Source organism: Scyliorhinus torazame, chromosome 13, assembly GCF_047496885.1.
Source record: "Scyliorhinus torazame isolate Kashiwa2021f chromosome 13, sScyTor2.1, whole genome shotgun sequence".
Lineage (NCBI taxonomy): Eukaryota > Metazoa > Chordata > Chondrichthyes > Carcharhiniformes > Scyliorhinidae > Scyliorhinus > Scyliorhinus torazame.
Genome location: NC_092719.1, coordinates 15605465 through 15627904, shown reverse-complemented (window position 1 = coordinate 15627904; position 22440 = coordinate 15605465). Strand labels below are relative to the sequence as shown.

Here is a 22440-nt window from a genome sequence, read left to right as displayed (position 1 = left end):
TACCAGAAGATGTCATACAAAAAATGGCCAGAATTGTTTATGGCAGACCCGGGGCAGTTTGTTTGGCATGCTGCTTGCACAGGGAGTAGGATAAGCTGTGACTAAAAATAAGCTGTGCTGTCATTCTATCAGATCTTGCGTAGGTTATCTGGCACAGTGTACGCATTGGGAAGGCACACGGTGACTGCACATGAGTTCCACGAGAATTGTAATAGGTTTTGGATTGGTTATCTGTGCATAATTTTCTGTGTGGCAGGTGAATGATTACCTGTCACATTCTGTACACCAGAAGTGGGACAGTCTGCACGTGCATGGTATTTCCACTGCTCCCGTGTCAGGTTTGCAGTACTGTGCACAAAGAGAAGGGCAGGCAATGAATGGAAGGGAGGGGGCAATTCACACTGAAACAAGAGGACCTCCAGCTTTCAAAACATACGCACTAAATGGATAAGCATTGATAAATCTATGCCCACAGCTTTTTTTTTTTTTTAAAAAGTTCATTCATAGGATGTGGGCATCGCCAGCTGGATCAGTATTTATTGCCCATCCCAGAGGGCAATTAAAAGTCAACCACATTGCTGTGGATCTGGAGTCACATGTAGGCCTGACCAGGTATGGATAACAGATTTCCTAAAAGACATTCCCGAATGGACCGCCACTTCCAACTCCTGTGGGAGGAGCACTGGATACGAGGGCAGCACGGTAGCACAGTGGTTAGCACAGTTTCTTCACAGCTCCAGGGTCCCAGGTTCGATTCCCAGCTTGGGTCACTGTCTGTCTCTGCATGTTCTCCCCGTGTTTGCGTGGGTTTCCTCCGGGTGCTCCGGTTTCCTCCCACAGTCCAAACTGTGGTTAGGTGGATTGGCCATGATAAATTGCCCTTAGTGTCCAAAAAGGTTAGGTACGGTTACGGGGATAGGGTGGAGGCTTAGTGGGGTGCTCTTTCCAAGGGCCGTTGCACACTCGATGGGCCGAATGGCCTCCTTCTGCACTGTAAATTCTATGATTCAATGAAATGTCCAAGGCTCAGAGACCTGACAGATGATCATTCATCTGCCCCCAAACATCTGAAGCGGTGTCTAAACATAGTGATGCACAAATCAAATCTTCACTGCACTATGAACAAGTAATGCTTCTTGAATCTTTTTGGGCCTACCTATTCTTTTTATTTTGACTGCAAATTTAAATAAAATCCAGTTCCCAATATAAAATAGGTAACGCTGCTGAGGAACTGTTAAGTAACATTCTATGCATCGCAAGCAGTGCAAAGATTTGGAAATAATCAAGTATAAAATATTGATGCACACAACAGTATGTGGTACTCTTTAAAAACTGCCACTGGAGCATGGTATCTCCTGCATTATAGATCACAAGCAGGCAAAGCACGACATTGTTAGAAATTAAGCTGATTGAATTTCACATTTTGTTTCACAGTGCTGAAAAATCCTTTGCAGCTTTAAAGTTATGCAAATTTCTTCAATATGCTGCAGAGTTTTTCATAAATTTCCAGCTAAATATATTATGGAGAACACAGTATTTTTGATTCACAGGGGAGTCCATATCAAAGCAGTACAGCTGCATCACGCTCTTCTGGTTTGGAAATTTCAGCTCTATTTTACATTCAACGTCAATTAAAATGTATTAATTTGTACATACAATTGTTACAATTGCTTCCATTCCATGATATGGGCATACAACATACACAAAGCATCAAGAAAGGTACAACCACAAATTCCCCCAAATTCAAAAAGCAATCAAATGCAAATGTGTGAATGGAACTTGGATGAGAGTTAGGACACTAGCAACAGAACTTTGCATAAGTTCATATCTGGAGGAACGAGCCTTGGACTAATGGAGTCTGTGAGGTGGAAGGTAATGGTCTTTAGAGATGGAGGAAAGAAATGGTTTCGAAGCTCAGCTCAGGAATAAATTAGAAGACAAGGATGTGAACATGCTCGTTTCGCCTGAAACAATGACTGGGGATGTGGATTGCTTCTGTAAAATACAAGAAACTGCTCAATAAACTCCATATATCTGCATACGTACGTCATGGTAGAAGTACACAAATGCTTATTCCATGGAATAGGAAACACTTAGAATAGGAACACAAAAGACCACGTCAGCAAAAAATTACTTTTCCGATACCATTTGAAACTATTAAAGTCATTAATAATAAGAGATTCTTATATTTGCTGTTAGGAGCACTCAGATACAACTGTCAGAATTAGAATTGGTATCAAATGGACCTGCACTTGCAGCAAATTGACACACCCTACCTCAACTAATTGCTAAACATTTGTGTGTGCATTTTACATTAAGAGTCAAAAAGAGTGGAAATGGAGGGGTAGAGGTTTACTGAAGGAAATTCTGTCAGGAAAGCAGGAGGACCTACCACTAACAGTGAGATGAAATTAGGGAATGCATGATACTGTATTCTGCAGTTTCTTTGCAATCATCCCAGTTTATGGAGCATAAAATATTTACCTAATAATGTTCCCATGATATAAATGGGGTAAATTTAGGTGCTTGCAATGTAATTATTTTAACTTCGTGCAACTAAAAGGGGAGGTAGTGGTGTAGTGGTATTTTCACTGGTCGAGTAATCCAGAGACCTAGGGTAATGCTCTGGGGTCCTGGGTTCGAATCCCACCATGACAGATGGCTAAATTTGAATTAAAATAGAAATCTAACGATGACCATGAAACCATTGCCGATCGCAGTAAAAACCCATCTGGTTCACTAATGTCCTTCAGGGAAGGAAATCTGTCGTCCATACTCGGTCTGGTGTACATGGGCGGCAGCACAGTGGTTAGCATTGCTGCCTCACAGTTCCAGGGACCCTGGTTCAATTCCGGCCTCGGGTGACTGTGTTTTGGGTTCGCACTTCCTGCAGGTTCTCTGGTTTGCGCCCACAGTCCAAAGATGTACAGGTTAACTGGAGTGACCATGCTAAATTGGCCCTTAATGTCCAAAACGTTAGGTGATGTTACTGGGATAGGGTGGAAGCGTGGACTTAAGTCGGATGCTCTTTCCAAGAGCCGGTGCAAACTCGATGAGCCGAATAGCCTCCTTCTGCACTGTAAATTGTATGATTTTATGTGACTCCAGACGTACACAGCGATGCGATTGACTCTTAATTGCCCACTGAAATAGCCAAACAAGCCACTCAGTTCAAGGACAATTTGGGATGGGGATCAATTGCTGGCCCAGCCAGCGGTCCCCACATTCCAAGAACAAATTTTTAAAAACTATCTTCAAATTGCCATCGGACAGGCTTGTGCAGTAAGGGGTGGGAAGGTATTCACAAAGTTAGTCACAGGAGCAATAGTCCAGGGGATTAGGATTAGGCTCAAAACCACAGCCACACAAAAATGTACTGCATTGGACTTGTGAAAATCCTGAAGTGCGTGCTGCAACCACTAAAGACTAGCTACAGGATTGTGCAGTTTGAAAAGAAAGCAATGTGTCCCTCACCTCAATTAAAACACAGAATACACATTTGTGATGCATCTGTGAAGTAATGTACAACAGCTTTAAAGGATTAATGCAAGAAGAGGAATTATAAAAAGTAGTTGAAAAAGAGTGAAAAGCAAAGAACACAAATGTACGGTCTTTCACCTGAGGGGGATAGTTGCTTTCAGAGGACCACCTTGAAGACTGGTCATGAGGTTTATCCACCAAAATATTCCTGAAAAACAGCAAAACACCTTGGTTAGTTCCTCATAGTTAATCTCCTTTCCCTCAAGCGGTGCAACTCCCTTCAGTCTTGTCTGACAGCGTGAACAGGATTCTCCAAATCCTTAATAATTTCTTGATCTATATAGCATCATGTCATGTTTAACTAAATCACAGGATAATTTGTTCTCATGGAGGTTGAATAAAATGTTCAAAATTCACAACACCATACATACAAACTGGAAGAAAAAGAAAAATGCTGGAAACACACAGATTGTAACCCGAGTAAAGATAATCAACATCAGATTCCTGGCCTTGCAGATAGCTCAAAACTATTTTGTGAAACAAATAAATTCAATTAAATAAACTAAGGGACAAATGAAAAGAGCAACACACACAAGGCTAATGGTCGAGGTCCACAACATTGATTCGCCTATCACTTGCCTCCTGCATCTGTCCAGTGTGCAGGAAAGCCAAAATCATGCAAATTTATAAATGCTCTCACTCCAGCAGAACTCAGGAAGCCGACATCTGCTTCAAAAAGATTTCAATTAATCGGTTTGTCAGATTGTCGGATTAGAGGAAACTTCAATTTATTTTTGATCAAGGGGGGGGCTGGTCCTTCATGTTATAATCGAGTGCAATGGTCCATTGTACAATACATGTACACGTAGTCATGTTGTAAATTCTAAACCTTCATATTTTTGTGCTAAATCAAATTCCATCAGTGCAGTCCCATATAAACTCCTAATTTTAGGTGAGGGTAAGGGCAACAACATAATACAGCCATCAATTTTGGGCATTTCCATGCAGGCATTAATACAATAGCGCAAACCAAGAAGTAAATTACCTACAATTCAGGGGCTGTTGCACAAGAATGCAAACAAACTCCCACTATGCAATTGGAGCAAAAGCTGTAGGAGATAATAAATTGCAAAATCCCATAATCGTTCTGTTTGTGTACGGCACAGGGAGGCTATGCGAAATACATTCTCGTGACAATTTTCCCCTTTTTAATGTTGATTAGAACATGGTTAATTAGACATTAATGACTCTAGATCACAGTGGAGAATGTACTTAAACTTCGCAAAAGCAATGTTCATTTTGAAACAGGGGCTCCAAGTCAATAGCGGAGAATGAAATAGGAAACTTAGATCACAACGAATGAGAGGTGCGCATATGTTCAGTTTTTCAATAGCCAAATGAGCAAGGCAATCCAAATGACAACACGATTATACTTACTATGGACTAGTTATGAAAGTTAGTTATGGCTTCACAACAAAAATTCAGGTAGAAAAGCAAACAAGTTCCATGTTTGTGCATGTAAGCATGCGTTCTTATTTCAGCTAAAGTATTTGCATGTTTTATCATTATTTTGATAAAAGTATGGAGACAGAACAACTAAATGTTTAGCCGCAACTAAATCAAAATTGGTTTGACCTGTATGCTCGCAGATAATATCTTTCTATCACAATGACAGCACAGTGTGGCAAGAGAAAAGATAGGATAGAAAGGTCGCTGAGATGACAATGTAACAGGATACTGACCAGGATACTAACCAGGACACGAGACCCCTATCATTGTGTATGTTCAATCTGTTCACTGACTTAAAGGTCATAAGACACCAAATGAAGTTAAACCCACCAAGAATTAGACAATGAATGCTTGTTTTTAAAATTAGTGTAAAAGACGATGCAAAACACAGCAGGGACTTTGGCGAGCTTTAAGGCCTGGATAGGCATCACTCATGCTTCCTGATAAGTTGATCTCACACAAGTTTATGGACATACGGCTGCTCTGTATATTATCATAGGTTGAAAAACTTTATTTATTTATAGAATTTGAGTATCATGAGCAAGGCCAGCAATTGTCACCCATCCCCAATTGCTCTTGGAGGTGGAGGTGGTGAATCGCCTCTTGGACTGCTGCAGTCCACCCAACGTGCTATTAGGGAGAGAGTTGCAGGATAATGATCCAACAAAAGTAAAGGAAGAGTGATAGAGTTTCAAGTCAGGATGGTGCGGGGCTTGGGAGAAGAATGTGCATGTGGTATTCACATGCATCCCATACAATTGCGCAGGGCGTTGAAGACACCACATAGTACAGTGTACGGTTTTGGTGTCCTTACTTAAAGGATATCATTGCAACGGAAGCAGTTCAGAAAAGGTTCACTCATCTGACTCGTGGGATGGAGGAGTTATCTCATGAGGAATGCACGGATAGGTTGGGCCTGTATCCACTGGAATTAAGAAGAATGAGACATGATCTTATTGAAACATAAAAGGCCCTAGATGCACTTGAAAGGGTGGATGCCGAGAGGATGTTTCCCCAAATGAGAGAGTTTAGAACCAGGGGACACAGTTTAAAAATAAGGTGTCTCCCATTTAAGCTGTCTTGGATGAGAATTTTGTCTCTCGGAGCATCGTTAGATTTCTGTAGTTTTCGCTTCCCCAGAGTGGAGGAGGCAGGTTATTGGAATATTTTTACAGCTGAGTAAGAAAACTCTTGATTTATAAAGGAAAGCAAAGGGTGTGGGAGTAAGGAGGACAGTAGAGTTGAGGCTACAATCAGATCAGCCATGGCTTTATCTAATGATGGAGCAGGTTCAAAACTAATTGGTCCACTGATAGCTCATATGTCTGATGCCCTTCTTTGGTGGTAGAGATCATGGATTTGGAAGGTGCTGTCGAAGGAGGCTGAACAAGTTCCTGCAGTACATCTTGGAGATGGTATACACTGCTGCCACAGAGTCGGTAATGGAGGGAGTGAATGTTTAAGGTGGTGGATTAGGTGCTGAAGCAGGTTACTTTATCCTAGACGGTGCCAAGCTTCTTGAATGTTGTTGACGCTGCACTTACTCAGGCAAATGGAGAGTATTCAATCACAGTCCTGACTTGTGCCTTGTCATAGACAAGCTCTGGGGAGTCAGATGAGCTTACTTACTTACTGTAGAATTCCCAACCCGAGCTGCTCCCGCAGCCACAGCAATATAGGGCTGATCCAGTTATAATAATTTATAATAATCTTTCTTGTCACAAGTAGGCTTACATTAACACTGCAATGAAGTTACTGTGAAAAGCTCCTAGTCGCCACATTCCGGCGCCTGTTCGGATACAGAGAAAGAATTCAGAATGTCCAAATTACGTAACAGCACGTCTTTCGGGACTTGCGGGAGGAAACCCACGCAGACACAGAGAACGTGCAGGCTCCGCACAGACAGTGACCCAAGCAGGGAATCGAACCCGTGACCCTGTGAAGCAACAGTGCAAACCACTGTGCTACTGAGATTCTGGTCAATGGTAACTCCCACGATATTGATGGCGAGAGATTCAGCTATGGCAATGCCATTGAAAGTCATGGGGAGCTGGTTAGAATTTCAATTGTGTGAGACGGTCATTAGCACAAGTGTTGCCACTTACCAGCCCAAGCATGAATATTTTCCACATCCAATGGTACGAAACACAGATCAGCAAGCATCCTGACTTCTGACCTAATGCTGGAGGCAAGTATTTAAAGGAGGATAGCTGGGCCTAAAGCACTATCCTGAGGAGCTTCTACAGCGATTTCCTGCGGCTGAGATCGTTGGCATCCAACAACCACAGCCTTTACGCTCATTATGACTACAATCAATTTCCATCAGCTTGAATTTTGCAAGGGCTGCTGAAGCCACACTCAGTCAACCAAGTTTTTGCTGGACAATATTAAGTGTATTTAACAGTCAGACATGCTGTCTCTAACTTCACTAATCTGTTTTTGAGAAGCGTCATTTGACAGTAAGACAATGCCTAATCACCCCAATTAAAATTACACTGAACACAATCACAATCAACCTTTTTTACACAGAGGGTAGTGGGTGCCTCAAACTCACTGCCGGAGGAGGTGGTGGAAGCAGGGACGATAGTGACATTTAAGGGGCATCTTGACAAATACATGAACAGGATGGGAATAGAGGGATACGGACCCAGTAAGTGTAGAAGATTGTAGTTTAGTCGGGCAGCATGATCGGCACAGGCTTGGAGGGCCGGTTCCTGTGCTGTACCTTTCTTTGTTCTTTGTTCAAACGTTTGACCCACAAATTACATTTAGCGCAGGATGGAGGTGTGGTTTTTAGTCACTGTGCTGCAGCACTAACCATTAAATCCTCATGTCCGCAATCTTCATAGTTGGATCACGATTCATTCAATGGGATTTAGGATTAAAACTTTTTATTGTATTGGTTATGAACTACACCAATACAAAAGATCCCATGCAGCCCTTCAATCGGGGTTTCAGAATTTCATCTGGGACAGTAGAACACAGCAGCACACGTTGTGCAATGATTTGAGGATACATTGCATAAAAATCATTGGCAATTGAGCCGCTCTGCAAATGTTATTTGAAAAAGGTAATCAGCACGAATAATTCAAGTTTAATTCAGGTGACATAACTGCAAGATTCAGGCAAAAAACTGCTAAAAGATCCTGAAGTATGCACAAGGCACAGGTCAGATTTTGGAGGTCATTGATCATACTATTTCCTTTTAACATACAGAACATACTGGTAACTGAAAATGAAAAGCAGAAGGAGGAGAAGAAAAAAAAAAATCACCAAAAAAACCAGCAACCTGCTCTTGTGCAGGACAGGACAGCATACTGGCCAAGCATTCTCAAAGGCTAGCTGCAATATCAGCTGTTCATTCCAGCAGATGATCTCGTCGGCGGGAGCTAAATTCCACCAGACGTCAAGACTCCCATTTCCAATGGGACAGGCTGATGCCAAGAGGATCAGCTGATGTCGGAATAGCTGATCTTGCAGCTAATCTACCAGGAACTCGGTTGCCCACAGGTTCAGGGTCAGGTCAGGTTCCTTCCAGCAGCAACATCAAGTCATGAATAGATTTCAAGTTATTCTGGCACGAAGTTGTGCAGTGGCAAAACATTCACTGCATATTACTCAGATATAACACAACACCATTGTGCATATTTTCAGCCCATAGTGGCATAAATACTTCAATCTACACTTGGAGCATTTACTATACAAGCCTGAGAGCAATACTGCAAGTTATCGGATTTTATTCAGTGCATCAGAAATGAACTTACAATTTCACATATGAATTAAACAGTCTGGCTTCATAAAATACATACTTCTCATTAAAAATTGAATTATTTTTAAGTATAAATATTATTCTCAAGAGCAAAAATTATTCTATTTTCAATCATATTCCCAGTTAATGGGATCTTAAAAAAGTACTGATCAGCAACCTAGTTACTTTAAAAAAAAACTGATTAAGCTTCAATCCTCAGTTTCTCTGATTTTCGGTGCTAAATGGTGAAGTAGACCTGGAGAAACCCAACTCATCCACAACAGTTTCTTGACTTTACTATCAATGTTCGAAATCCAGGGACTCTTGGCACTGGTAGCATTTTTCTTTCATCACCAATAAGTAAGGGGAAAAATCATGGGGTGGACCAAGTCATCCCCATATGCCAGTGGATCTCAAAGTGGGCTCCAGAGACTACTGAGGGTCCAAGAGGGGCTTCCATGTAGTCAGCAAGCTGGTCCAAATTGCAAATCACTGCATGCAAGACCATAGCACGAGTTAACAGACCAGAGCCCTCAACCCCACCATTCAAGTGACCTCACACACCCGAATGACTCCTGCATGTGTGGCACAAGTCAGTAGAATCAACAACAATAGAGTTTTATAAGCAAAATTTGTGTTATTGTTACAATTGTGGGGGCTGACTAGAGAGGAACAACCTGAACATGGAACCCAACATGGAACTTTCCAGCTTCGAACCAGACATCACTTTGTTGGTCTACCAAAAGCACCGCCATTCTTCCGATTAATCAAGATTCAGTTTTTTTAGGAAAGCGGGTGGGGGAGGGCTGGTACAGTGGCCCATGAGGTATTTGAAGGGATCCACGGACTAAATGTTCAAGCACCACTGCCTTAAGTTAATTCAATTTATCCCACACACTTGCTCAATATCCCTCAATCTCTTTTCTGCTCCCCAAAACATTAAATTGTCTTTTGGACCAATTTAGCACACCCACTTCAACAGTTTGCCTGGCTATGCCAAAGCAATTGCTATTAAGCGAAAGATCCCACCTGGCCTCTTGCTTGTTTCGAGTTCAATATACATATATTTCAGCTAAATATTTCCATTTCATCAAATAGGTTAAAATTAGATCAATTGGTGTATAGCCATTGTAAGAAAATTGAAGTCCTTCCAAGAGCGATGAAGCAAAATTCTTCATTGCTCCTGGCAATAGCAACAACTATGGAACAGAAATCAAACAGTTCAACACAAAAAGCTGCAGTGCTACTCCAGTGTGGATATTTGATGTCCACTTTAAACAAAGAAATAACTAAAATTTCAGCTTCCAAAAAGATAATATGGACACCTAGTTGGAAAGGTTAACAGATTGGATCCAACTGGGATGAGAAACGTTTTCCACTCAGGATCAGCCACAATCTTACTGAAAAGGCAGGGCAGGCTGCAGGGGCTGCCCCTGCTCCAATTTCTTATTAAATGGAGAAAGCGAAAACCAAATTCAGTATAAAGCACAATGGCTGTTGTACAGCTTGGTCCACTAAAAACATTATGCCAAGAAACAGAGGCCTAAATGTGTATGTGGAATGTAATACTAGTCAGTTATTTGAGGCATGTATTAAACTTTTCAGCAAGAAACAAGCGAAGGAGCAGGGGACAGGCAGTCAGCAGCACCCCAAGGAAAGGAAGCCAAGCCAGGGAGTCAGTACCTGATATCATGAGAAAAACACAAGTTCATTGGTTGGTTGGAGATAAACTACTGTTAGAGGGTCATCAAGTAGCTGAGAATTAGAAAAAAAATCATTATTTCTAAAAGATGGGGCTAGTTACATTTAAGAAAGAAAAACAAGCAATAGGGAAATAAAGTTAAGTCAAGGCCAGGTAAAGTAAAGTTGTAAAAGTAAAATTAAGTTAACATAAAGAAAGCAAAGTGAAGCCATGGCAGGGCAGCTCAGCCATGTGGAATGAGTGCCTTGTAAAACATGGAAGTCATGGACGTTAATGTCCTAGAAGACCACATGTGCAGGAAGTGTCACCAGCCACAGAACTCTGAACTCTGGGTTTCGGAGCTCAACCGATGGGTGGAGTGACTCTGGCACATCCACGAGGCTGAGAGCTCCGTGGATCGCATGTCGAAAGAGGTGGTCACGTAGCAGCTTAGGAGCCTGAAGGCAGAGAGGGAACGGGTGGCCGCCAGGCAGTCTAAGAAAACTAGGCAGTAGTCCAGAGGTCCTGCTCACCAATTGGTTTTCCACTTTGGATAGCAATGAGGGTGTTGGTTCCTGAGTCTAGTCAGAGCCACATTTATGGCACCACGGGTACTGCCGAACAGGTGCTGAATGTGGCGACTAGGGGATTTTCACAGTAACATCATAGCAGTGTTAACAAAAGCCTACTTGTGACACTAATAAAGATGTACAGAAGGAGAGAAACAAGGGAAGTGCAGTAGTGATAGAGGATTCATTCATTCGGGAAATAGTCAAGGCATTTCTGTGACCAGAGACATGACTCCAGGATGGTATGGTGCCTCCCAGGTTTCGGGGTCAAGGATGTCACAGAGTGGCTGCAGAACATTCTTCTGGGGGAGAATTGTCAGCCAGAGGACATGTTCCACGTTGGCACCAATGACTTGGATAGGAAAAGGGGCAAGTTCCTGAAAGCATATATCAGGGAGCTGTGAAGGAGATTGTAAAACAGGACGTCGAAAGCAGTTATCTCAGGATTACTCCCAGTCCCATGTGTAAGCAAGTGCAGAAATGGGAGAATTGAGCAATTAAACATACGGCTGGAAAGCTGGTGTAGGAGGAAGGATGTGAGATTGGAGGTATTGGGACCAGTTTGGGAAAGGTGGGCCCTGTACAAGCTGGACGGTCTACACCTGAACAGGGCTGGGACAAATACCCTCGCAAGGAGATTTGCTAGTGTTGGGGAGGGGATTTAAACTCGATTGGCAGTGGGGTGGCAGGGGTTTGGGAACCAGAGGGAAAATTCAGAGCAGGTAAAGGGATATTGAGAATTGGTGAGTGACTCTGAAAAGCCAGAAGCAATACAGGTTAAAATGTGTCCAGCACAGTAATTTTGCAGTGTTAAAAAGCATATATGTAAACGTAAGGAGCAAAGTAAATAAAGCCGATGAGCTGAAGGCACAGATAGATGCTATCATCGTGCTCATGGAACCTTTGCAGGGTGGTGGTTGGTGATGGCGCAAAAATGGTGGCTCAACATCCCTGGATATAAAAGAGATTTTTTTAAAATTTTTTTATAAAGGTGGGGGTGTAGCGTTATTGGTTAAAGAATCAGTTACAGCTATGAGAAGGGATGATATACTAAATGAAGCATCAAATGAGGCCATATGGGTAGAGTTCAGAAATTCAAAAAGGGGCAGCCACATTGCTGAGAGTGTACCATAGACCCCAAATAGTAGAGGGGGTTAAAAAAGCAAATATGTAAACAGATTTCGGAGTGCAAAAATAATTGGGCAGTAATCGGGGACTTCAATTACATTAACATCCACTGGGATACAAACAGTATGAAGGGCACAAAATTCTTGAACCGCATTCAAGAGAGCTTTTTAGCTAGCATGTAACAGGCCCAATTAGAAGGGGTGCAATTCTAGATTTTATCTTCAGAAATGAAGTTGGGCAAATGGATGAAGCAACAGTGGGGGGCTATTTTGGAGAAAGTGACCATAATACAGTTTTAGCATCATTTTGGGAAAGGAGAGAATAAAATATCACCAGAAAAACAGCAACAAAGATAGAACAGTTCTATATTGGGAGAAGACAAATTTTACAAAGCCGAGAGATGGATTGGCAAGAAAGAACTGGATGCAGCAATTCGAAGGAAAAATTTCAAATCAGTGGGAGACATTCAACAGTGAAATTCTACAGGCACAGTGTAGACATATCCCCACAAAGTAACAAAAGGGCGGTACTGCCAAATGTAGATCCCACTTCTTATTCAGATGCATGCTGGCCAAGATAATGCAGGAAAAGAAAAAGGTGGCTTATGGCAGTCACAAAAGACTTAATACCGTAGAAAGCCTAGGAGCATAGAAAACACAACAGTGAAGTAAAAACAGAAATTAGGAAAACAAAGAGACGCCTATGGAAAAAAATAGGATACAAAAAGATATTGGTAGGTAAAATCAAAGAAAATCCCAAGATGGTTTACGAATACATTAATAGCAAAGGAATAACTAAGGAACAGACAATACATAGAACATAGAACATAGAACAATACAGCGCAGTGCAGGCCCTTCGGCCCACGATGTTGCACCGAAACAAAAGCCATCTAACCTACACTATGCCATTATCATCCATATGTTTATCCAATAAACTTTTAAATGCCCTCAATGTTGGCGAGTTCACTACTGTAGCAGGTAGGGCATTCCACGGCCTCACTACTCTTTGCGTAAAGAACCTACCTCTGACCTCTGTCCTATATCTATTACCCCTCAGTTTAAAGTTATGTCCCCTCGTGCCAGTCATATCCATCCGCGGGAGAAGGCTCTCACTGTCCACCCTATCCAACCCCCTGATCATTTTGTATGCCTCTATTAAGTCTCCTCTTAACCTTCTTCTCTCCAACGAAAACAACCTCAAGTCCATCAGCCTTTCCTCATAAGATTTTCCCTCCATACCAGGCAACATCCTGGTAAATCTCCTCTGCACCCGCTCCAAAGCCTCCACGTCCTTCCTATAATGCGGTGACCAGAACTGTACGCAATACTCCAAATGCGGCCGTACCAGAGTTCTGTACAGCTGCAACATGACCTCCCGACTCCGGAACTCAATCCCTCTACCAATAAAGGCCAACACTCCATAGGCCTTCTTCACAACCCTATCAACCTGGGTGGCAACTTTCAGGGATCTATGTACATGGACACCTAGATGCCTCTGCTCATCCACACTTTCAAGAACTTTACCATTAGCCAAATATTCCGCATTCCTGTTATTCCTTCCAAAGTGAATCACCTCACACTTCTCTACATTAAACTCCATTTGCCACCTCTCAGCCCAGCTCTGCAGCTTATCTATGTCCCTCTGTAACCTGCTACATCCTTCCACACTATCGACAACACCACCGACTTTAGTATCGTCTGCAAATTTACTCACCCACCCTTCTGCGCCTTCCTCCAGGTTATTGATAAAAATGACAAACAGCAACGGCCCCAGAACAGATCCTTGTGGTACTCCACTTGTGACTGTACTCCATTCTGAACATTTCCCATCAACCACCACCCTCTGTCTTCTTTCAGCTAGCCAATTTCTGATCCACATCTCTAAATCACCCTCAATCCCCAGCCTCCGTATTTTTTGCAATAGCCTACCGTGGGGAACCTTATCAAACGCTTTGCTGAAATCCATATACACCACATCAACTGCTCTACCCTCGTCTACCTGTTCAGTCACCTTCTCAAAGAACTCAATAAGGTTTGTGAGGCATGACCTACCCTTCACAAAGCCATGCTGACTATCCCTGATCATATTATTCCTATCTAGATGATTATAAATCTTGTCTCTTATAATCCCCTCCAAGACTTTACCCACTACAGACGTGAGGCTCACCGGTCTATAGTTGCCGGGGTTGTCTCTGCTCCCCCTTTTTGAACAAAGGGACCACATTTGCTGTCCTCCAGTCCTCTGGCACTATTCCTGTAGCCAATGATGACATAAAAATCAAAGCCAAAGGTCCAGCAATCTCTTCCCTGGCCTCCCATAGAATCCTAGGATAAATCCCATCAGGTCCCGGGGACTTATCTATTTTCAGCCTGTCCAGAATTGCCAACACCTCTTCCCTACGTACCTCAATGCCATCTATTCTATTAGCCTGGGGCTCAGCATTCTCCTCCACAACATTATCTTTTTCCTGAGTGAATACTGACGAAAAATACATGGTAACTTGCGGGTCGATGAAGAAGATATGGGCAGGGTCCTCAGTGGGTACTTTCTCTCTGTCTTCACCAAGGAGAAGGATGATGCAGACATTCCATTTAAAGAAATGTGACATATTAGATACAATAAGCACAGCAAAATAGGAAGCATTGGAGGGACTGGCATCCTTGGAGATGGATAAACCACCAGGGCCAGATGGATGGTATCCCAGGCCATTGAAGGAAGCCAAGTAGGATATAGAAGATACTCGGGAGGATTGTTTTTCCAATCCTCACTAGATGTAGACACGGCCTGCAAAGGTTCTGCCATTATTTAAGGGTGCGAGGGATAGGCCAGAAAACAATAGGCCCATAAGTTTGACTTCAGTGGTGGGCAAATTATTGGGAAATATTCTGAGGGACAGGATATACTGTCACTTAAGAGGACACGGATTAATCAAGGATAGTCAGTATGGTTTTATTAGGGGACAATTGTGCCTTGTGACAAGAAGCACTGATGAGAGTAATGCAGTGGATGTTGCCTACATGGATTTCAGTTAGGCATTTTATAAGGTCCCAATGGTAGATTGGTCAGAAAAGTGAGATCTTATGGGATCTTAAGGGCAGATAGCAGGTGGGATCCAAAATTAGCTCAATGACTGGAAACAAAGGGTCATGGTTGATGGATGTTGTTGCAAATGGAAAACAGTTTCCAGTGGTGTTCCACAGGGCTCAATGTTGTAGCCCTTGCTGTTTGTTGTTTACTTTAATGATCTAGGCTTACGTGTGGGTGGCATAATTAGTAAATTTGCAAATTACACAAAGGTTGGCCATGTGGTTGATGGTGCAGAGGATAGCGGTCAACTCCAGAATGATATCAATGGTTTTGTTGAGTGGACAGAGAAGTGGCAAATGGAATTTAATCTGGAAAAATGTGAGGTACTGCATTTGGGGAGGGCAAGGGAATATGCAATAAAAAGATGATTTAGAGGGGTTGAGGAAGTGCATGATCACAGGTCCTTGAAGGTGGTAGGATAGGTGGTCACGATGGTCAAGAAAGATCATGGAATACTTTCCTTTATTGGATGAGGTATTGAATACAAAAGCAGGGATGTAATGCTGGAACTGTATAAAATGCTGGTTAGGCCACAATGAGAATTGTGTACAGTTCTGCTCATCACATTACAGGAAGGACATAACGGTTCTGGAGAGAATGCAGGAGATTTACAAGAATGTCACCAGAGCTGAAAAATTGTAGCTATGCAGGGGAGATTGGATAGGCTAATGTTGTTTCCCTTAGAATAGAGGGTTGACCTAATTGAGGTGTACAAAATTATGAGGGGCCTAGATAGTGTAGACAGGAAAGATTTGTTTCCGCTAGCAGAGAGATCAATTACCAGGGGGCATAGATTGAATGTGATTGGTAGGTGGATTTATTTATTTATTTTTAAATATTTTTATTGGTATTTGAAATAACGGTTACACCGGGAACACAATACTAACTAATGCTACAGTACTGGCAAGCCTTCAGGTGGGAGACCGGCGAGTCTCACTTAGCTGTGTGACCCTGAGAAACATTCCAGTCAAGTCTTTACCTCATATGTCATCACAGATCAGCAGGTGGACAGGTATACTACATCTACTGATTGCCCTTTATCTATGTTACTAGTTACATCCTCAATAAGTTTGTCAAACTGGTTTCCCCTTTTGAAATATCCACATTGACTTGTTCTAATCATTCTATACTTTAAGTGTGTTAAGACCGCTTTGATATTAGATTCCAACTTTATCCCAATGACTAACGGGCAGACTGACTGGCCTGTAGTTCCCCATTTTCTCTCTCTTCCTCCTGTTTTCAATAGTTGTGTTAACATTTGCCATCCTTTGGGTCCACTCTAGAATCCAGGAAATGTTTGAAAATCATAACCAGTGCATCCACCATCTCTGCAGCTGCCTCTTTTGGAACTCTAATATGTAGCCATCAGGTCCCAGGGATTTATCAGATTTTAATCCTTCAATTTTCTCCAATACTTTTCCTCTGCTGAAATGATGTTCTTGGCTTTTATTGGCCCCTAGGTTACTCTCTATTTCTTCCATCTACTGTGGAAGAAAGGCACAAAATATTTGTTTAATGTCTCTGGTATTTCCTCTTTCCCCAACAATTATCACTTCTCCTTTCTCTGGCTCTAAGGGATAAGGTTTACTTAACCACTCTCCTTTTCATATAAGTGTATAAAGAACCTACATGTTTCTAACAAGCTGTTTTTGGATTTCTGGTTAGTTTACTCTCATTCTATTTTTTGCTGGTTTCTAAAACACTCCGAATCCTTAGGCTTACTATTATTCTTTATAACTTAAATCTTTTATTTTAAGCTGATACTTTTTTTGCAAGCCATGATGGTGGATCTTCCTTGCTGAGATTTTTGATTTAAAATGGAATGTATTGTTGAACAATTTGAATTGTGTCCTTAAATGTTTCCTGCTTATAGTCATACCATTACTTTACCATATACTATTAGTTTTCAAGCAAAAATACAAAACATGGTGAATTGAAAGAATGCACCTGAAAGACTGATTACAAACTCAAATGGAGTTCAAGAGAAAAAAGGTGCTGTGGGGTCCCAGGTTCTATTCCCAGCTTGGGTCACTGTCTGTGTGGAGTCTGCACGTTCTCCGGGTGCTCCGGTTTCCTCCCACAAGTCCCGAAAGGCGTGCTGTTAGGTAATTTGGACATTCTGAATTCTCCCTCCGTGAACTCGAACAGGCGCTGGAATGTGGCGACTAGGGGCTTTTCACAGCAACTTATGCCTACTTGTGACAATAAAGATTATTTTTTTTAAATTTCTGAGCAACATCTCAAATTACTGTGATTTTGTTTTTAACTAATAATTTTATAATCAAAATAGAATTTGAAAACAAATATTTTGCCTCCACAAGTTAGTTGCTATGTATCCTGCCAGCGTAAACGTTCTTCCAAAATATTCATAAGTCATGGGCAGCACAGTAGCATAATGGTTAGCATAGTTGCTTCACAGCTCCAAAATCCCAGGTTTGATTCCCGGCTTGGGTCACTGTCTGTGTGGAGTCTGCACATTCTCCCCGTGTCTGCGTGGGTTTCCTCCGGGTGCTCCGCTTTCCTCCCACAATCCAAAGATGTGCAGGTTAGGTGGACTGGCCATTCTAAATTGCCCTTAAGTGTCCAAAAAAAGGTTAGGTGGGGTTACTGGGTTACGGGATAAAGGGGGATAGGGTGGAAGTGTGGGGCTTAAGTAGGGTGCTCTTTCCAAGGGATGGTGCAGACTCGATGGGCTGAATGGCCTCCTCCTGCTTTGTAAATTCTATGATTCGATGATACGAGTCTCTTGCCTTTGCAGTTGGTAGGTTGTTCAAGTTATCAATGCTACCTCCCTTCCACGAATATCAAAACATTTAATCAATAAACACTCCTCTTAAAATTACTAATTTTCACTCTCCATTAACTCAATTGTCTGAAATTCACCACTACTTGTCCATCACCCAACTATGGGCTGGTTTAGCTCAGTGGGCTAGACAGCTGGTTTGTGATGCAGAACAAGGCCAGCAGCGCGGGTTCAATTCCCGTACCAGCTAAGAATTCTGAATTCTCCCCGTGTACCCGAACAGGCGCCGGAATGTGGCGACTAGGGGCTTTTCATAGTAACTTCATTGCAGTGTTAATGTAAGCCGACTTATGACAATAAAAGGTTATTTATTCATTTTATGCTAGCCTACATAATCACTCTGCCCCCAAACTATCAAACATAAAACCCCCACTTTTAACAAACTTCTCCATGACCTGACCAACTCCCAATTGCCTTACATTATCTTCATGGTAACCGGAGCTCATTGACTCTCAAACCTCGCTTTACACCATCTGTCAGAGTAATCAGACATCTTGGTTCAATTAATATAAAAGCAAATTACAGCGGATGCTGGAATGTGAAAAAGAAACAGAAAATACTTGGCAATCTCAGGTCTGACAGCATCTGTGGAGAAAAACGGGAGCTACCGTTTGGAGTCTGGATGACTGTCAATTTTGAGTTGGATGACTCTTAGTCCAAAATTGGACCATTAAATTTCTGCTGGGTTTTAACTTCTTGCACTGCCTTTAAAGGTTTCGTCAAAATCCAACTTCTGAACCAAACTTTCAGGTGCCTCTTGGCACCAGAGTGAAATTTTACATTAACCCCTTTCTTCCGCGATGAAGCAGCTTGGGATATCTCCCCAAATAATACTTAAATACAAATTTGCAATAGCAACCAGAAGCTTAAATAGCTCAGAATTTAGGCTCCACTTGCCTTTGTGATTTTGGCAATATAACTGCCTCTCCTCACATGCCTGCTCAGATAAGTCATTATCTGCCTTCCTATGCATGAAGGCCACACTGTCCTCTGGGGAGAACAGTAAACACAAGTGCAGGCCATGAGCAAAAAGGTCATGTCTATTTAACAGACTACCCTGAAATCATTACAAGCCAAAAGAACCAAACCCTCCTCAATGTTAGAAATTACCTGCCTTACTTCTCCTTCAATTAAATGTTCATTGGATACATGTGAAGGAACCTCGAATGGTGGGAAATAGGATTTGCCTCAAATTTCCCATCATGAACTATATGAACTGATTTGAAAGAGGTTGTTTGAGTGCAAATTGCCTATCACCAGATTGACTTCCTGAAATGGTTCAACAGAAGATACAATTTTAACTTGCAGCATTGGCAAATCAGTGCTTTCACCAAAGTTTTCTTGAATGAGCTTTCTTAATGAGATGCTTCAGTTAAAAAGGTTCACGGGGCTGACTTCCGGGTGCGGCTATGCAGAGCTAGGTCGCATATTCGGCAGCTCCTGCTTGGAACGGACTTTTGGGCTCGTTACAGGGCCCCCACGGCATTTGTTTGACATTTCCCGGTGTGGGAAGAAGGCTGCAATATTCCCCCGACAGTGTCCCCCAGGAAGGGTATGTCTCTTGGTTGCCAGACACACGCAGAAACAGTAAAAGATTTGGCTGCAACTGCAGGATAAACAGGGCCTCTTCCAGCGGGGGAAGGGCAAGCTTAAAGCTGCAAGCTGACCTGAGGGCCTGTATCAAAAGTGAATTCTAGCAACAGAGGGAACAACTGTGAAAAGACCTCATCAAGGCCACTGAAGGGACTTCTGGTTGCGATGATGCCTAGCTAGCCGCACGCTTCGGCGGCTCCAGCTCCGACGGACCTTCGGGCTCTTTTAAGAGCCCCAACGGGGAATTTTTCGACGACGCAACCCGGTGTGGGGTGTGTGAGAAGGGAGTCCCCCCCAAACGAAGGAGGAAAAAACCGGCGGCGGCGGCTGCAGCGCGAGGAATCGTCGACCAAAGGGTCAGAAAGAGAGAAGTACATGGGGGCCTGAGCAGGATGAAATTGTGAGACGGTGCGTGGAGCTGCTGAAGAGGGAGGTGCTGACCCCGTTGCTACAGGCAATTGAGGGGCTCAAGGAGACATTAAAGACCCAGGAGACAGAGCTCCGTGTGGTGGAGCAGAAGGCGACAGATATTGAGGACGAGATCCTGGGCCTGGCGGCTAAGACACAGACGCACGAGGCACTTCATAAAAAGTGTACTGAAAGGATCGAAGCCCTGGAAAATGGAGCGCGAAGGAAGAACCTTCGGATACTGGGTCTCCCTGAGGGTGTGGAAGGAGTGGACTGTGGAGCGTACGCAAGTACGATGCTGAGCTCACTGATGGGTGCTGAGGCCCCTACGGGCCCCTTGGAGGTGGAGTGGGCAAATCGGATTCCGGCGAGAAGACCAAAAGCGGGAGAACTACCCAGGGCGATAATCGTGCGATTTTACCACCTTAAGGATAGCGAAGAGGTCCTGAGATGGGCTAAAAAGGTGCGGAGTAGCAGATGGGAGAATGCAGTGGTACGGGTATACCAGGATTGGTGCGGAGGTGGCGAGAAGGAGGGCGAGCTTCAACCGAGCCAAAGAGGTGTTGCATAAAAGGAAGGTGAAGTTCGGGATGCGGCAGCCGGCAAGACTATGGGTCACGTATCAGGAGAGACACCATTATTTCGAGACGGCGGAGGAAGCATGGACCTTCATCAAAGAAGAGAAATTGGATCGGAACTGAGGGACTGATGCTGCAGGAAATGTTATTGTTAATGTTACGGTGGAAGTTAATTGAGAAGTAAACAGGGAAGGGGGGAGACATTGGGGAAATGTGGGCGCCGGTGAGGGGGGAAAGACGGGACATAGTTGGAGAATGGGGAAGGGGAGGGGGAGGGGAAAGGGAGCTGCGCCATAAGAGGCGGGTCAGGTAAAGGGATGTTCCCGCACCAGAAAGAATAAGGCGGGAAGACAGGTGCAAGGCGGATGGGAGTTCCCCACACGGGGGGGGTCGAGGAGTGAGCAGGAGTAGCCGGGGTCAGTTGAAGTCAGCTGACTTACAGAAGTAATATGGGGGGAGCAATCATGCTAGAAAGAGATCTAGCGGGGAGGGGGGAGGGAGGGGGAGGGGGGGGGACTACTGGGTTGCTGCTGCGGAAATCCAAAAGGAAATGGCTAAAGAGTGGGTGGGCGGGGATGGTGTGCGACGCTGGGGGAGCGAGCGGGAGCGCGGAGGCGGGATATGGGACTGGCCTAGAGAAGGTAATGGCTAGTCGACACGGGAGGGGGGCAGGTAGCCCCCTAGTGAGGCTGATCACGTGGAACGTGAGAGGCCTGAACGGACCGATAAAAAGGGCCAGAGTGCTCGCGCATTTGAAAGGACTAAGGGCAGACTTGGTTATGCTCCAAGAGACGCACCCAAAGGTGGCGGACCAAGTTAGGCTAAGGAAAGGATGGGTGGGACAGGTGTTCCACTCAGGACTGGACGCAAAGAGTAGAGGGGTGGCCATTTTGGTGGGGAAACGGGTAGCATTTGAAGCAAAGAACATCGTAGCAGATAGCGGAGGTAGATATGTAATGGTGAGTGGCAGGCTGGAGGGAATGGAGGTCGTGTTGGTTAACGTGTATGCCCCAAACTGGGACGATGCGGGATTTATGAGACGGATGCTGGGGCGTATACCGGACCTGGAGGTAGGAAACTTGATTTTAGGAGGGGACTTTAATACGGTGCTGGACCCGGGGCTAGATAGATCCAGCTCAAGGACCGGAAGAAGGCCGGCAGCAGCCAAGGTACTTCAGGGGTTTATGGACCAAATGGGGGGAGTGGATCCATGGCGATTTCTTAGACCTAGGGCTAGGGAGTTTTCCTTCTTCTCCCCTGTCCATAAAGTGTACTCCCGGATAGATTTTTTTGTTTTGGGAAGGTCGTTGATCTCTAGGGTGGAAGAAGCTGAGTACTCAGCCATAGCGGTTTCGGATCATGCCCCACATTGGGTGGACCTGGAATTAGGAGAGGAAAGGGAGCAGAGGACACTCTGGCGATTAGATGTGGGACTGATGGCGGATGAGGGAGTGTGTGCAAGAGTGCGGGGGTGTATTGAGAGATATCTGGAGGTCAATGACGACGGCGAGGTCCCTGTGGGAGTGGTATGGGAAGCACTAAAAGCGGTGGTCAGAGGAGAGCTGATCTCCATTGGGGCCCACAAAAGGAAAACAGAGGCCAAGGAAAGGGAAAGATTACTGGGGGAGATTTTAAGGGTGGATAGGGAATTTGCAGAGACCCCGGAGGAGGAATTGTACAGGGAGAGGAGACGACTCCCGACGGAATTTGACCTTCTGACCACCAGAAAGGCGGAGGTACTGTGGAGGAAGGCACAGGGGAGGAGGTTTGAATATGGGGAAAAGGCGAGTCGCCTGTTGGCTCATCAATTGTGAAAGAGGGCAGCAGCGAGGGAGATAGGAGGAATTAGAGACGAA

At 43.8% G+C, this 22440-nt stretch overlaps 1 protein-coding gene across 3 annotated transcripts in view; it reads right to left on the bottom strand.

Annotated features, from left to right (window-relative positions):
- mkln1 (muskelin 1, intracellular mediator containing kelch motifs) overlaps positions 1–22440 on the bottom strand; it is a 195571-nt gene that overhangs the window by 144912 nt on the left and 28219 nt on the right. For all 3 annotated transcript variants that reach the window (XM_072471106.1, XM_072471109.1, XM_072471107.1), the window contains exon 2: positions 3619–3688. In XM_072471106.1, coding sequence (XP_072327207.1) covers positions 3619–3688 — 70 coding nt within the window. The remainder of the gene's footprint in view (positions 1–3618; positions 3689–22440) is intronic.